Consider the following 17,042-nt stretch of genomic DNA (forward strand, 5'->3'; position numbering starts at 1 on the left):
ACTGGAACAGGTTGCCTAGAGAAGTTGTGGAGTCTCCTTCTCTGGAGATATTCAAAACCCGCCTGGATGACATCCTGTGCAATGTGTTCCAGGAGACCCTGCTTGAGCAGGGGGGTTGAACTAGATGATCTCCAGAGGTCCCTTCCAACCTCAACCATTCTGTGATTCTGTGAAAGAGACACAGTTACATACACATCTCTTACACATGTGCACGTTAAACCCTCTTGGTGCACCAAATGAAATCTAGTTTATATGCTAAGCTGATTATCAGTTACAGTACACCACCCAACTGCAGATGCAGTAGAGATGCATACTTTGATCAACCATGCATCGTTTCAAGCTGCTTTTGCTTATTAACATCATTTTCCTTGAGTTATGTTATGCACAATCCTATTTTCCACCATAAAAGTTATTTGCTAGACTCCTCATACTGAAAATCCTCCCTTCTCTGTGGTTCTATATGTTTATCACAGGGAGAGAAGTGGGTATCTAGATCTAAAGAATTTCCAGATCATCTATCAGCAAACTGTTCTCAATTACAGACTAATTTAAGAAATACAAAAACACACTTTCTATTCCTGTAATACTTTGTCAAAAACACAAAGTTTTGAAGAATCATACTAATAAAATCAAAAATTCAGAGGTGTACACATTTAAGAGTACAGTAAGCATACTGGCTTTTTAAAAATCTTCTTCTGTTTGCTCAAATTTTCCCTTTTGCTTTTATTCATTTTCTTTTAAAAACCCTTAAAAATAAATCTTCTCTGGCCATCATATATTCTAAAACTGTTGGTTAGGGTAATAGGATGTTAACAGTATCTAACTCACTACCTGCCCAAGTTTTAGATTTTAAAAGCTGACTGTGTCTTATCAGTGACTCAGCATGAAAAGCTGATATTTCCCTTGTTCTAGTAACATGCTAAAATTACATATGGAAGTTCCACTATTATTCATTCTTCTCCTTTTTGTGTGACTTCAGTACTTGCCAAATTGCTATTATGACAAACCTGTAAGCAAAACACGGCAGTGCAAATACCTCGCATACCACTGCCTCTAGTTTGACTAGTGGTCCTCAATTCAGCATCTACACAGACTGCCAAATGAGGCGACAGTGTCGCTCCCCGAGATGCAGCCCTACACCTATTACAATCTGGAATTAGATCACTCATCAGTGATAGATATATAACTTACAATTTTATATGTATGGACATAAATATACTTAATATTATATAACCAATAATTTTGGAGGCACAAACGGATACTGCAGATAACATAATGTATGATGTCAAAAGAATATTTCAGCAATTCTGAAAAACATCCCAGGATTGGGAACATAACGAATACACCAAAACTAAGGTTGAAGTTATCAAAGAACTGAGAAAAGGGTAGTAAAAGCAATTTAAAAGTTTATTTAACATTTATAAACACTACTGCCTGAGGTAGGAGCTCTAGGTGCAAACAACCCTCGAAAACCTGCAAGGCCTTTTGGAATTACTATTTGTCACTTGAAAATAAATGTTTTCCCAATATGAATTAGATTTGCTTCCCTTCTAATACTCATTTGAAATTCATGAACTGGAAATGAACACTTAAATGCTGTGACATGCGCTTTAAATCTTACACTACTTCTTGTTAAGCAGTTATATGCACAAAGTGTTCATACCATCTTGACTGACAGACAGCAAATTGCCATGTTTTTTAAAGGCTGAAACCAATACTGGAATTCTATTCCATAGAAAGCATCGAGAATCCATTGTTCTAAATCATCCACAGGAGAAATGACCAACAAATACTCAGAAAAGAGACTAGTCTTATCTCAACCTTCCTCAAGTATGGCAAACCAGAAAACACATATTTATTTGTTTTTACAATATAAAGTGTCACACAGCCTGGATTTCAGAATAACTGTCTGGTACATTTATTCTACATCAAGAGCTTTCCAGAATACCGTAGCTGAGTATATGGACCTTATCACCAAGGCACTTAACAATTCAGCTGCAAAATAAATCACACTGGAACATCCTAATCCAAGTTATTTAAATACCATGTATTTCACTCCCAAGGCTACCTGGAACCTCATGAGCAATCAACACACCACATGAGAGCCAAAGATGTGGGGATTTCAAATGTATAATTGGCTGGGGGGAGGGTACATCTTCAGCAGCTGAAGTTTCAGGAAAGCACTTCTAATAGAGAAGAGCCTGGACAACCACAGCAGGACCTATGTCGAAAAGGAACACTAAGATCTTCACCAACCTGAAAAGAACGGACTTGCAGCCTATGTGCTTCTCCCTACGCAAGGGACAAAGACCAATGCAGTGGAAGTTACTTCAATACAAGTAACGTAAACTTTAATAATAGACACTGTATTTCTCTCCACTCCTTTTACTACTGCCAAGAATATTAGTCTTATCCTCTTCGTATGTTGAATCACTGCTAGTTCATACTCAGACCTATCTTCCTTAGTAAGAAAATGAATCAGCAAAGAGATTCTAGAATATGGATCCAACTAAGAGAATTTAGGTGAGGTATAGTCTCATAAAATATTGAGTCTCTAAGTCTCACACTTTCTCCCATTACAATCCAAGTAAGACTTTACTCACATAAAATGACTCATTAATGGAGAAACATAACCCAGCTACCCACCATCACATACCTGCAAACTTTAATTGGTACTGCTGAAAGGACACTTCCAGACAGAAACCTTCCTGTAGTAGAGATATGGACACAAGGGACTGAAATGGAAGAAATACTGAAACCACATTGAATATTAAGGTTTGTGAACAAGTTGCCAAGCCTAGGATTTTTGTGGCAGTTTGTGACTAGGTTAATAGTCAGAGCTATCACCTGTGATTTAATCATACAACTGCGTCAGAGGCTTTCTGGACTCTTATTTCTATTCATCAGTTATATCAAGATGCAAATCTAGTCATTTCAGTTTTGCTTTTCATATTGTTTAAACTTAAGGATTCGGGCAGTCAGTACTAGAACTTCTGTTTTATGAACACTTCCCAGAAGGATTTTTTTTTTTCCCCAGTAACATGCCATTCTGGATGTGTTTACCAAAAAACGTGGTCAGTAAAACCAGTGCTATCTCCCTGGGCAAAACAGCAGCCTTGATGCAAATCTCCCCTATTTGACTTTTTTATTTCACTACAAGTAAGATTCATTCCACTAGACAGTTTATTTGTATCAACATGGAGCATGCATTCATGCATGATGTAGTGATTTTAGCCTTCTCATATACTGACTTTTGGGGGGGTTCTATTAATTTACTCTTGTTGTCTATGAAATTATGTGTACAGTACCCTTTAACTACAAATTACACTACGTACACTTTAAAAACAATGACACTTATCTGTATTATCTATGCAAGTACCCAGAACTCATGTCAAACTTTGTTGCATTCATGCATAGAAGCAAATCATGTGCACTCCCTATAACAGACTGATTCAAATGAATATGAAATCAGAATTATTGAGCAAAGGTTTTTTTTAATTTTAAATATCTTTTAATTTTAAATAGAAGAACCTTCAGAATTATTTTTATGTCATCAACCAAAGGTTTCTGCATCATTGTAAACAGACAACCAAAAACCGTATACTTGAGGACAGAGGAAGGAGGTATCTGCTATGTTAAAGCATAATATGGGGGTCCCTCTAGGGAGTCAGCTGTGAGAAGAGGAGATAAATTAGAATTTCTTCTGTTGATTCACCAGCAGTGGTATGTAATCAACTGATTTAATACATAATTAATGATGATATTATTCAAAAGGTGACAAGCAATTCAGAAGACCATTTTATAGGACTTTTTAAAATTTGTTCTTTGTTGTAAGAGTAATTAATGCCTTATTTAAACCAAATCACAAATACTTGAAATATTATTTTATGTTGAAATTTAAATAGTGCTATTATAAGCAGTATTGTTTATTAATTTATATAAATTAACATTGTATACAATATATGACTTCAGAAAATTAATTTCAGTTATTGTTCCAAAGATAAAGGCTCCAGAAAAGTAGTACATTATTTTTCCTAATTAAAATATTCCTGTGATTTTTATTCACATCGAACAGTAAATGACTAAGTGAGCTTAACAACTACTAAATAAAACAAGTTCTGTAGTCACAGAATATTTTGCAGTCACATTGCCTCTCAGGGGAATCAGACTTATTTACCTTGTTTTAGATAAGACCTTCTTTTTGCCCCTCTAGAATCCCCAATCTGAGGTGATAGCTTTTATTTTCTCAGAATATTAACCATAAATATTTTTTATTCTTTTCAAAGGAAATAAACCTTTCAATTTTTAGAGCTTTCTTAATGATCAACCATGACAAAATGGGCATGTGTCTATACACAGAAAGTGTTCATTGAAAATGTTCTTCAAAATAAAATAAACAATCACTTATGGAATCTAAGAGTTAGTGAAATAGTACACTTCAAACTGCTGTGTCTTCCTCTTCAGAACTATCCTAGCTTTTTAAACAAAAATGCAGGATTGAAGAAACTATGCCTGATCTCATATTCTAGTTTAATCTGCTAAATCTGTACTTTTTCAATAGGATTATAATTAATTTTTATTAGTAAGAAATCAGAAGTAATAAATGAGTAACAAAGTTAAATTTTATTAATAAATCACACAGAACAAAACCAACATAAGGCAGGCTTATATGAATACAAATACCACAAAAAGGTTCCTGTTCTTAAGCTAGAATCTGTAGCACATTCTTCTCTTTTGGAATTCACTTTAAGTCATAAAACTAAAATCAGAAACATCCTAACCTGTTCTTTTTCCCCCCCAGGCTTGTTTTTAATCCCACTGACACACCTCTGGTTTCTACTATAAGATTTCAATATTATCACAACAAGGGATCTTAGCATCTGCCACTCTGATCAACTGAAACTGCTAACAGCTCAGCAGGTTTCAACTCCCACAAACCAGGCAATTCAACTAAAAAAGTCAACATTTCATAAAGAGGAAGCATTAGATTTGTAAGTTCAAAACGAAGAGACAAAGGCACTTTCTGAACTAGAAAATCACTGTATTTTCAGATGTGCACGTAAAGAGCATTGAAACTTGTGCTCAGTCCTGAAACACCTACTCAGAAAATTACTAGGATACTGGTACCTTTGAGTTCTAAAAGCTGGGACACATCCGCACACAAATACAACTTGGGTTTTACTACTAGTTGTGCCACAAGCTTTCCTTACGTATTCTCCGCATGCACCCTCTCATCAAATATTAAGTGCAGGAGCTTCCAACAAGCAGTACACATTGCTGATATTTTGTTTTTATGACTGTTTATATTCAGTTTGAAATTACACAAAAAGCATGCCCCCCATTCCAATCATGCCTATTTAACAAAGAAACACTTATGTACTAACCTAGAGGTTAGTATGGCAATAAAGAAATATTTGTCTGTAGCCGCTCAAAGTGAGTGGCCGTTACTGAAAACGAAACACAAATCAACTCCACAGCTTATGACTACCATCAAGCCTAGCGAAATAAAACAATCTCCTGCTAGCCTTTGCTGTGTCCTTGTTCTGCTGCGGTTTAAAATCTGTTAATTCACTTTCTTTTAAATGCTTTACACGTTACTTTGCTATTATATCTCCTAATGAATTATATGACTTTTTTCTCATTTTGAGCACTGAAAACAACTTCCTATTACAGTTTTAAATATTCATGATGAAACTGTATCTGTTGCATCTTCAAAGGACAATCCTACATTTCTATCTGTTCTTTGTGAGATTCCCCTGATGCCCATTCACCCACAGTTATTTCTGTTAAGGAAAGATTTTAAAAAAAATTGTTTTCCAGGAAAAAGAAGTTATAGAATATTTTTCCTTAAAAGCCCATATCACTTTTTCTACCTGTTGTTTTCAGGCAGTTTTAAAATAAAAAGTTTTTCTATAATACCTTTACAGATTCTACCATATTTAAAACATTTTTATAAATAGGAACAATGCATTGGCTTAAAAAAAAATCTAATAAATGGTTTATAATGAATCATTTTATGTGGGTGCATTGGCACAGAATAAGCTATTTAAAATATTATCTCTGAGGCTCAAATAAAAATATTTTTAAAAATAATTTCATCACCTGATAGAAACCCAAAGAAATGAATATTTTTAAACTTTTTTTTAATAACTCATTAACTATTAAACCATTATAACTATATAACTATTAAAAGTTAATAATAACTTTTAATAACACAACCAGCAGTCAGTGTACATGATGTATTATAAACACCAATATCCAATGGGGATATAAGATTATAGAGATCAAATGGTAAATCAGGTAGGGCCTTACACAGATCACAGTCATTTCAAAAGTTAAAAGGCAGATGGTCCAACCATTAAAATGCATTTCTTCCCTGCTTCAGAACAGATATGTAAAACAAAAACAATTTCCAGATACCAAACATACAGGGGAAGGAAAAAAAAAAAAAAATCACACAGACAAACTCTGCCTCTTGAAACTCGGAGGCAATTACAAGATTGAAACATGACTGGTAAGAAATAAGGAATGCAAGAGTCCATTTTCTCAGGATTTAGGAGAGGAAAAGGCCCCTCCAAATAGGTGAACTTGTCAACATGGTCCTACAGCTTGACAAAGAACATATAAATCCTTTTCCTTCCAGGAGAGCATCCCTTCACACTTTATTACAGATCAGGCAACCTTCAGTGTTATTTAGGCAAAGAGGAGAAGCATATTTATGCTTTATCTCTAGAAGCTGGGATTGAGTCTTAACGTCCACAGAAGGAGGCAAGAACATCTATTCTCCTGCCCCTACTACCGCACTCATATGAGGAGAGTGCAGCCATTACAAACAATGGGCTGAGTCTAAGCAAGCCCACATCTTCACAGGTGGAAATAATTAAGAGAAGCACAGTTCTTGCTCATTCCTAGCTGCACTTAAGGAACAACACTGTGACATCCATGTGTCTTCCACTTATTTCAGTCTGAGATACACAGGAAGACTGATGAAGATACCTGCAGCATGCAGGAAGAAAAAAACCTGTCCTTCAATACTGAAGTTCCATGTTCTTGAGCACTGTCTACTGGATCCATCTATTAACTAAGTGAATCCCACCTCTGCCAACATTTGCAATTCAAAAAGAAGTAGAGTAAGCAAGTATACTTTGGCAATCTTGATCAGCTAGATCCCCCTGCCAGCTCACTTGCCCTCTGACAGCCACCGTTGCATTGCAAGCCCTAGATATCCCACACTATTGCCTGACACTGCCAAAGCAGAAAATACCCACCCAGCCTGAGGGCCACCCCTGTCCTGCTTCAGGCACTGTTCTGCCTGAAAAATCCACCCCCTTCCTCCAAGCTCCCCCCGGAGTAGTAAAGAGGCTACCTCTCTAGAGCGAGATTCAAGGGAACAGCTACACTGTTGCAAAATTAGTTAAAAATTGTTTAAATGGGATAGGCTACTGCTTGTGTAAGTCAGCTATTCCTATTACTAAAAGCAACAAAGTTGGCAAGTATAATATTCCTAGCTTTACAAAAAATGTTCTAGTAGTAGCAGAATTGTATGAAAGAGTCCATAGGCAGGTCTGTAGGAAAACCAGAAATAGCTTCTTTAGATTTAAAATTATGGCTCTTCTGAAAACTTCTAGTACTTTTTGCTTTCAAATATATAAATATGAATTAAAATTTGACAGCAGTCACCAACTTTTTGTTAGCAATAAGAATAGTCACAGGGTTCCTAAATATTTCTGTTTCATCCAAGTAGGTGAAAGTGAGCATTGGAAAACTGACAAACAAAACAGTCTTTCCACTTTTTACAAGAGCTCAGATTGGTCTCCAGTTCATGTTACCATGAATACCCACCCTCACACTCTCCTCCAGCCAGCTGTCCAAAAGCTGACTAGCTTTCTTCTAAGAAGTCAGTTTGACTCTGCACAGATAAAGCTGTTTAATAAGCCAAAGGGGCAGTGCAGGCAAGCGTTTTACATTCTACACCAAGCTATGATGTTCTCCCCCTTCCCATGACCTTTGTGAAGTCTTATCACCTTGCTACACATTTTTTATTACATAAGTAGCCTCATCTTTGGGAGGATAACCATTATTCCAGGTATCATTTAATCTCTCAAGGAGATGTCAGCATGACAAAAAAAAAAAAAGGGATTCATAATTTTCCTTCATTTTTGATCTCTACAAAACAGCTTTCTTTGCCAATCTACACTTGTCTATTCTCTGTAGTTTTTCAACCTGCTTTCCACCCATTTTGCTTTGTTTTCATCCAGCCATGTCTAGAATCCTTCCCTAGAGGTTATGTATTCAAATCTAAACACCTGTATTTGTTCTCTTCTTGGGACACAAGTTTATACTCAAACACATCTCTTCCCTAAAGGCTTACCATAGCTTTTTTTTTTTTTTTTTTTTAATGCAAATCACAGTATATTCTATCTAACAATATATAAAAATTCAAATCATCAGTTTATTTCAATTATATTAAAAGCACATTTCTGCAGTTTAGAGCATTCAAATGGGTAGGCTGGTTGAACAATTAAAGATGATAAAATCTGTGATATTGCATATGAATACTTCTGTTGGTGATACTGGTACAATTAAGTACCTTAAATTGGTGAATGTTGGTACAATTAAGAATTGGGTATTTAAAACACAAGCAATGAAGTCAGATTATTTTAAGAATATATTGATACTGTGAGAATATTTATTTAGCATCAACCTTTTGGAGACCTGGTTTCAACAAGAACACGTGCGCAGCCTTGCAGTGTTCCTACAGCATTTACAGAATAGATAGTAGTGTATCTGTTTAAAACCAAAAACCACAGCCCAAACTATGGTAAGTCCTCTAACCACATTTTGCTTTTCAAGTGGATGGATAAGAGTATAATAATATGTTTTTGAATAACTGTTTGGTTTATACCGTTCCTATTACAGTTTGCCATTGGCAAATAATTATCAAATCCTGAGTAAATCGCAAGTGGAATTTCTTCTTTTACTTAGATCTAAAGCCTACAAAGCAATCTATTATTCCCTTTATCTCTCACTTCAGCCTTGTTCCTTGGAATATACCTACCTAAAATCAATTATTTCCTTGCCAGTTTTTCCATTTCCTTTCCATTATTACAGACTGTACAAGAAAACATTGGCAAATTCGTATTTTAGATGTTACCTATTCAACAATGTTCAATATGTTTCACTAAGCTTCAAAAAAGTTACTGTGGTCTGTTCAGAGATAAAGACATAAAAATGATTCATTAGGATTCTGATCATGAAAACAAACAAGCAAACAAACAAACAACACCCCCCAACAACACAAGTACAGTATGTCCAGATTTGTAATCAGCATCTCATACATGCCAGGTTGCCTGAAATACTTTACAGCACTTAAGAGCGCATTTAGTGCGATACACAAGGTTTGGAAGACAAAAGCATTTTCCAAAAAAACTGACTTTTTTCAATATATCTAGTCAAAAAGGCAAATCACCATAATGTATAGTGTTTTACTATTTATACTAATACACCCAAGTATTAAACATGACAGAACTGTGGATAAACAGAAAATCCCTCTGGGCTCTTTTCCTTAATTATTTTAAAATACTAGCACACGCATTGTCCAGAACAGAACTGCATCAGCTGGCCATTTCAGAGCACAGACATGAAATACAACTTGCGTGACGTTAATATATGCTACAAATTCAGATTTTTAACATATTAAATCATCTACTTTTATTAGTTCAGCAGCATGTCCTTGCCCAGCATGGACCTCATAAAAATAAATAAATAAAAATAATAAGGCTCAATGAACTATATCTCCCCCTTCAGAAAGACATATTCAGTTGCTCACACCTGATGAGTAGAGACAGAGTTCAAAATAAGCTTTACTTCCCTTTGCAAAAATTCATGTCCTTTCATCTATGTGCCTGAGTGTATTCTCCCAGCTGGCAGAGAAGTGTGTTGCCTGTGTTCATAGCAGCCACTGCTTATGCCTGCCGCTTTCCTTTAATTATGTTGCTATTTTGATTGCAAAATGGAGAGCCCTTAATGCAGAGTTGAAAAGTGTAGGACGTGCTGGGAAGTAGTACTGATCTAATTACCTGGTTGTAAGAAGCTGTCTAGGCACATATTGATTTTATGTAAAAATCTGGTAACCAGCCCCTTTCTGAAGTGCTGGAAACTCAGTCCAAACGACATAACTATAATTAGACTGAAATATCCAATTGTTTAAGATTCAGATAAAACTCCTGACAAAGATCATTTCAAAACAATGAAATTATCACATGAAGCAAAAATTAAAGAGAAGCAAAAGTAAAATCTTCATCGCTCTTACTCTATTTCAGTGGTTTTAAAGAACCTGTTGCCTACCTAGAAGATAATCAATGTGTTATACCAAAAGCAAGGTTGTTTATTTCTTTAATATTAAAAGCCTTTTGTCGCAAAGGGCACAGTCTTCAATTAACATTTAAAAATAATGAGTAATGTATTCAATTTTTTTTCCTCTTACATGAGATACATACATTGATAGAAATATCTTTTCTTTACCCACATTGTCTCAAGGCATCTACCCTTTGCTATTTCATGGTCTAAAGAGCTCAGACCTTTTTAAAAATTAGTCTCCCTATGCCTCTGCAACACAACTGTCCCTTGCTTTGACTTGCTTTCAGAAATTTCTCACCTTCAGCCGCAGGATAAGTGCCAGGAGGTCCTTTCAAGCCCCCTTCCTCTGTGCAGCCAATACCGGTTCCATGACTTAGCCATGCCCTGGGCTTCCCCCCTCTCCAGCGTACCCTTCCCAGCTTTATGCTGTGGCTTTCTCCTTCACACTACCAGCGCTGTGCTTTGCAATGCCAGGAGGCTGGCGAGAACGCTGTTCTCATGGAGAGTAGCATCCTGCTCCTACCCAGCAGATTTGAGAGTGCCCTGGCAAAGCAGTTGCCCTCATTTATGCATTACTAAAATCCAAGTGACACCTTCGAAAACTGGTTAACTTGCAAACAGTAGTCTTGTACTGAATGCAATAAAATACTGCAGTTAAAGTAGCATGTTATTGTCAGATAAATTAAATTATACTTCTAGTTCAACTTCAGTTAGGAAATACTCAGAGTCTAATTAATCATGTGCAATCACTCTCTCATTGAACCATCCTTACTGAACAAAGGAAGGGCAATGAAATTTCATTATGGTAAGTTGTTTGGTAGCTAGTCTTACATATAACATAACTTTCCATGTATTTTTGAATGAAATTTGTTTTCTACCTTCTAGTTGCCAGGACAAAAGCAAACATTCTGCCTACTCCAGTAACTTTTGTGTCATAAACCAGTGTTTTTCTGCACTGGGACAATACTGTTCGTATTCACAACATCATGACGAGAAATATTCGCTTGTAAATGACTCAACAATTTTAAGAAGAAATTTTTCTCTTCCTATACAATTTATCCCATCCATTTTGAAGTTATTTTTAAATAAATGATTTTGGGCTTAACACAAGATGATTATTTACTAAGGCACTACTAGAGATGCCTAATTCTCTGAAAAAGGCACTGAAACTTGGAACAGTTTGCGCTTACAAAAAACACGCCAGTTTTCCATATGATTCTTTTTATAGTTTTATCACTACTGCCAGCTAGTCTTATAGTCAATTTTTGAAGCATGAGACCAACCAGGCAATAATTTGAGTTTTCAATAGTGAAACAGCTTTCTAAAAATTACACTTCAGCTTTTAATAATCTATATATACTGCCTTTGGCACCTTGCCACTGATCTACATCCTCAAATCAATTTCTTGTACAGCACTGAATATTAAGCACATTTTATATACATAACAAAATGGTTATTTCCTGGGGAAATTAAAATAAAATAGATTTTGCAACAAATGTATATAACTGAACATTTGGGATAATTTCTGCAGGCCTGTAGCCAGAATACGAGACCTAAAAGAACAGGGAAAGCAAGATACCTAGGCTTTAGTTCAACTCTGTCACCAGCCTCCTAGACGACCTTGAGCAAATGATTTTACTTCTTAGTTTTCTCCAATTGTAAAAATGGCAACAAGGATACCTTAAACTATAAACAGTCAGGGTAAAGCCCATTAAATAAAATTACTATTATACCTAATAAGTGGTTCTTAAAGTCCCCCCCGACACATCCATGTAAGCATGAATCAGGCACTTTTTCACTAAAATTACTTATTTCTGTGTTTTAAATACTTTGCAAGATTCTCAATTAGCTGTGTCAACTCAGCAAATGGATCCGGACATCACTGAAGGTATTGAAAATGTCTGTTCCATATGCAGCTGCAGATACAAAAAGCCAACATGTTATTAAAATGTATAAGGAATGGACCAGAAAATAAAATGAGCCTTTGTCAATACCTTTATATAAGTTAAGAGCATTGTTCCATTGGAAGGAATATTTGCATTACAGGTCACCCCTCCTTTATGGTGATATCGTACAATGACAGTAGTTTTCAAAGATATTTGATGAAAATGATCAATGGCTATTTTCTTAGGCATTTGGGACAAAGGATCATTTATTATGTAAAGGGTCTAAGAAAAAGTATTCCATGAGAACCAGAAAACCAGAACCAGTGAAGGCTGCTTGTTACAGATTTGTCCCTGGTAGTGAACGGAGAGCTTTAGTCTCTGGGAGGTTTTTTTGTTTGGGGGGGGGGGGGGGCTGTTTTTGTTTTTAAATCCCTTGTCCTTGAGGCATTCATAAAGGTCCTAGGCTGATACAGTCTTAGGTGAGACTTAGGCTTAAAATTCCAGCTTATTTTGCAGTCTTGCCTTCAGCAGAAGCACTTAAATGTCTCTCTCATCTATGTAGTGGCAAAATTGGGGGGAAAAAAACCACCACGGAGATGGGGGAACGGAGGATGGTTTGACAGTATAGCTGCAGTTGCTTCCCTTCCTTAAAAGTCCAACAACGTAAAATGGTAAAAATATGCAAATAGTACAGGTAAGTTAGTTCTACCATTTTTTCCCATATCCTATGTCATAAAAGTAAAGAAATTCAAAGGGAAAATTTCAAAACTGATAAAATCGTAAACTTCTTAAGAGAAGAAAATGATAAAAGAAGTCACTGAAATCAAGATTAAAAGATTCTAGCAACAACTGGACATTTACTGTATGAAGAATATCCCTCATGATTCCATTAGTGACAATAATAATATCGGGAGGGTTACTAAATCTCACAGTTCACATGTAAGTCAAGATATAAAATATATTAGAAACAAAACTTGCTTTTGATGCTAGAGGTAAGGGGCAATATCCTTTACCTGCAAAAGAAGGTGCTTAATGCTTCCTTTGGGCCTTGTTTAAAAGAGGATACAGTACTGAATTTGTATCCTCTTTCAGTATGATCCAGACTAAAATTATTTTATTTCTGCTGAAATGACAATACAAAGGCAATGCACTTTCAGTTTAAGACAAATACAATGTAGCTCTAAGCATTAAGATGACAAACTCCCTTCATATAATCTTCATCTCAGGATTGATCTAAACCAACTAAAATTCTCAGGAAACCACAGTGACTATAAGAGATTTATCTAGTACTAGATTTTGTTGTTGGTTGGGTTTTTGTTTGTTTTTTTTTTTTTTTAAAGTGTATCACATGACAACAGCTCTACATACCTCATCTTGTTAAGCTGTACGTCAATGCATCATACCAGGCAGGGTAGCTGGTGTTACGGTCATCAGATCCTGCTAATTCATCAATTACAAGTTGCAATTTTCAGTATTTTTTCAAATTATCACTAATATTCCATTTCTGCCCATTTAGTCAAATTTTACAGCAGTTCAATACACACCAATATGGATTTCCATATTTCCAAAGATATGGAACCAACTTTATTGCATTTATTATTAGAATATTTGTATTATTAGAATATTTTTTATTTCAGTCATGATTTTAAAATCTGCAGTTACCAAATGATCAGCTTTTTTGGAGGTGGAAAGAGCTACTGCAAACACAGCTGCACTGACAGTAAGATCTTTTTTCCAGAAGTACTACAAATCCATGTCACATACTATAAGAAGAAAATAAACACAAAAGAAGCAGGCTTGAGTAACCTTGTGTATATTTGTGAATGCATCTACTCTCCTATTTGGAATGCAGCTGGTGACATTCACAAAACAGAGGTTTGAAAGCTTTGTTATTGCTGATAGATTGTGTTAATTTTGGGTGCGTTATCCAAGCATGTAAAACATGCTGCAATTATAATACAGCCTGGTTTCAGTAGGTATGGAAGAATGCTACCAGAAACAAACTTCATGAACACATACTGTTATTTAATTTACCAAGCAAAAAATTTGTACACTGTAGAACCTTAAATAAATAGATGCATCTGCATGGCAGCGAGCTGTGTCCATGGATGCATGGATACATTTTCATGATGTAGGTACAGAGGCTTTCCTTAGTCCAGCAGATATAATTACCTTTTTTTTTTAAAAAAAAAAAAAAAAGGTAATGTTGTTATCTTAATAATAACAACACATTTTGCTACAGATAAAGCAATTTTTGTTAGGCTTAATTTTCTGTTTCAGTCATTTTATTAAAGTATTATTTCAAAGCAAATTGAATCAAAACATAGTGCAAGTCCATTTACATAGTAAGGTTATAAATTTGAGAATCTGACAATAAAACCACAGACCCACAATTCATTACTGAATGATGTCAGCGTTATAAAAACATACTTGTTCTACTCCACGTTATTTTTAAGCACTACTAAGATATTATATATTGTAATTGCCAACACTGAATGAGACAATTCACAGCTTGATGTGTAAGTGTGCATTACCGGGAAATAAGTGAATGAATGATTAATAAAAACATGGCCTTTCTATAAAATGCAGCATACAGCACTGGCATATATGATAAACAGCTCCAAAAAAGCTATGACCTCTCCTACTGATAGCAACCAGGCACAGGGAGAAATGAGTTGACGTACAAGTTTTAGCCCTATAAATCTTGCGTATTTTATCATTATACTGGAAGCAAAACACCCACCCCGAACAAAACCTGAGAAGTAAACCAGTCACATAAATGCACAGGGCTCGTCATCAGCAACCTGAAGGACCTTCACCCAAACACACGTTTTAGACGCTGCAACAGAGGCAGGAAGATCTGCGCGAAAACAAGTCTGCTCATAACACGAATTAACACACGCAACGCTACAACCACACGCAATTCAAAACAGAGATTCGCACCGAACACACCGAAATCCCACCTGCGTGGGCACGGGCGCTCTTCAATCCATTAGAGAAAACAGGACATGCTTTTCCGGGGGGGTAAATATGTTTTATTTAGTGTTTTGACGGCTTTCACTCCCGTTTACGCGTGGCAGGCGCGCCGGCCCCGCTCCCTCCCGCGGCCGGTAACGGTCGCCGGCGCCCCAACGGCCGCGCGCGCCCCAACTGCCGCGCCTCAGCGAGGCCCGCCGGGGCGGGGGGAGGGGAGGGCTGGGGCGGGGGGCGGCCGCCCCGCCGCCGCCGCCGGGCCCTGCCGCGGCACTCCGCGCCGGGTGGCCGCAGCCCCCTCAGCCGCCCCCAGGTGAGCCCGCGCCGGGCGGGGACGGAGCCCGGCGGAGGGAAGGCGCCGCAGTGCGCGGGGGGGAAGGACGGGGGCTCGGCGCGGCGGGAGGGAGGGAGGAAGCAAGAAGGAGGAGGAGGAGGGCGCAGCGGGGCACCTACCAGTCCGTGTGCGGCTCGTCGATGACCAGGAGCAGCTTGAACTTTCTGCCGGCAGCCGAGACGCCGGCGGAGGAGGGATCCACCAGCCCGGCCGAGGCCGCCGTCTGCTTCACGGCGTTGGAGAGGGAGCTGAAGAAGCTGCTGCCCACCGACTGCGGCGCCGGCTGCTGCTGCTGCGGCGGCGCCGGCTGCGGCTGCGGCCGGCGCTCGGCGGCCGGGGAGGCGGCGGCGGGAGCCGAGGCTGCGGCGGCGCCCGAGGCGGCGGCGGGAGGCGGCGGCGGCTGCTGCGGCTCGGGCCGCTGCAGGTCGGTCATGTAGCCATTGGGAAGGTTGGCGATGAAGCTGCTGTCCGAGAGCCTGCGCCGCAGAAAGTTCATCATCTGGCCGGGCGAGGCGAGGGCACAGCCCTGGCGAGGAGCGGGCGGAGGGCTCGGGCGCAGCCCGCTGCCGGCCGAGGCGGGGAGGCTCTGCCTTCACCACAGCGGCGCGGCCGGCGGCTGCTGCGGCGGCTGCTCGCGCGCCTCCGCCGCGCGCGCCCTGCCCCTGCGCCCGCCCCCGCCCGTCTCGCAGCGCTGGCGGCGGCGGCAGGGCGGCGGCTGCGGGCGCCGCGCGCGCCCCGCCCCGCCGCGCCCCCGGCCCGTTGCCGTTGCCGTTGCCGTTGCCGTTGCCGTCGCGGCGGGCAAAGGCCCGCCGGCTTCTCCGCGGCTAAAACCCGCCGGAAAAGCAGCACCGGTGCTGTGGCATTGCAAACGCGGAGGGCAGCAGCGGATGGCGGCCTGGCCCCGCACACGCGGGCTCCAGCGGCAGGGAATCGGGCCGCCTGCAGCATTTGGTGTCAGCTATGGCATGAATGAGGTTTTATTTATAGCCTAGTTAATAAATGCCTCCATTTTTCAACAAATAATGCAGGCCATGCAACAGCAGCATAAGCACTTCCCAAAGTGGGACCATTTATTGGTTATTTATTTTTACTCGGTGTTCGTCTGCGCAGCAATGGATTGCATTGCCAGGAGGTTGAAGAGGATACAACAGCTAGGAGCAGGCATGTACTGGCTCAAATCACTCTGCTAGAAACAGCAGCAATTTTTAAAAGTATCTGTGACATGTTCCAGACTTGGACTCATTTGTTCAGGCAGCTGCCCTCAGCATAACAGCAATTGCAATGCTGCAACTGGAGCAAGAGCGACTGCAGATCCCGGCTCAGAGCTGTGCTGCATGTGCAAGGGCAACCGCAGGCATTACCTCTGTTCTTCCATCGCACACTTATATCCCCCAGAATATTCATAAAGCTCATTACTAGTAAACACCGATTAAAAACAGTTTAATTAAGGAGCACAAATTTCGAAGTGCTGCATATCAAAGCAATTTTAC

The 17,042-nt window shown here is 39.0% G+C and overlaps 1 protein-coding gene across 1 annotated transcript in view; it reads right to left on the reverse strand.

Annotated features, from left to right (window-relative positions):
* SYN2 (synapsin II) overlaps window positions 1-16,154 on the reverse strand; it is a 205,498-nt gene extending 189,344 nt beyond the window's left edge. Inside the window, exon 1 of the mRNA XM_067303853.1 lies at window positions 15,672-16,154. Within this exon, the coding sequence (XP_067159954.1) occupies window positions 15,672-16,051 (380 nt within the window). The 5' untranslated portion in view covers window positions 16,052-16,154. The remainder of the gene's footprint in view (window positions 1-15,671) is intronic.
* Window positions 16,155-17,042: the final 888 nt, after the last annotated feature.

This window comes from Apteryx mantelli, chromosome 12, assembly GCF_036417845.1.
Source record: "Apteryx mantelli isolate bAptMan1 chromosome 12, bAptMan1.hap1, whole genome shotgun sequence".
NCBI classification, from domain to species: Eukaryota; Metazoa; Chordata; class Aves; order Apterygiformes; family Apterygidae; genus Apteryx; species Apteryx mantelli.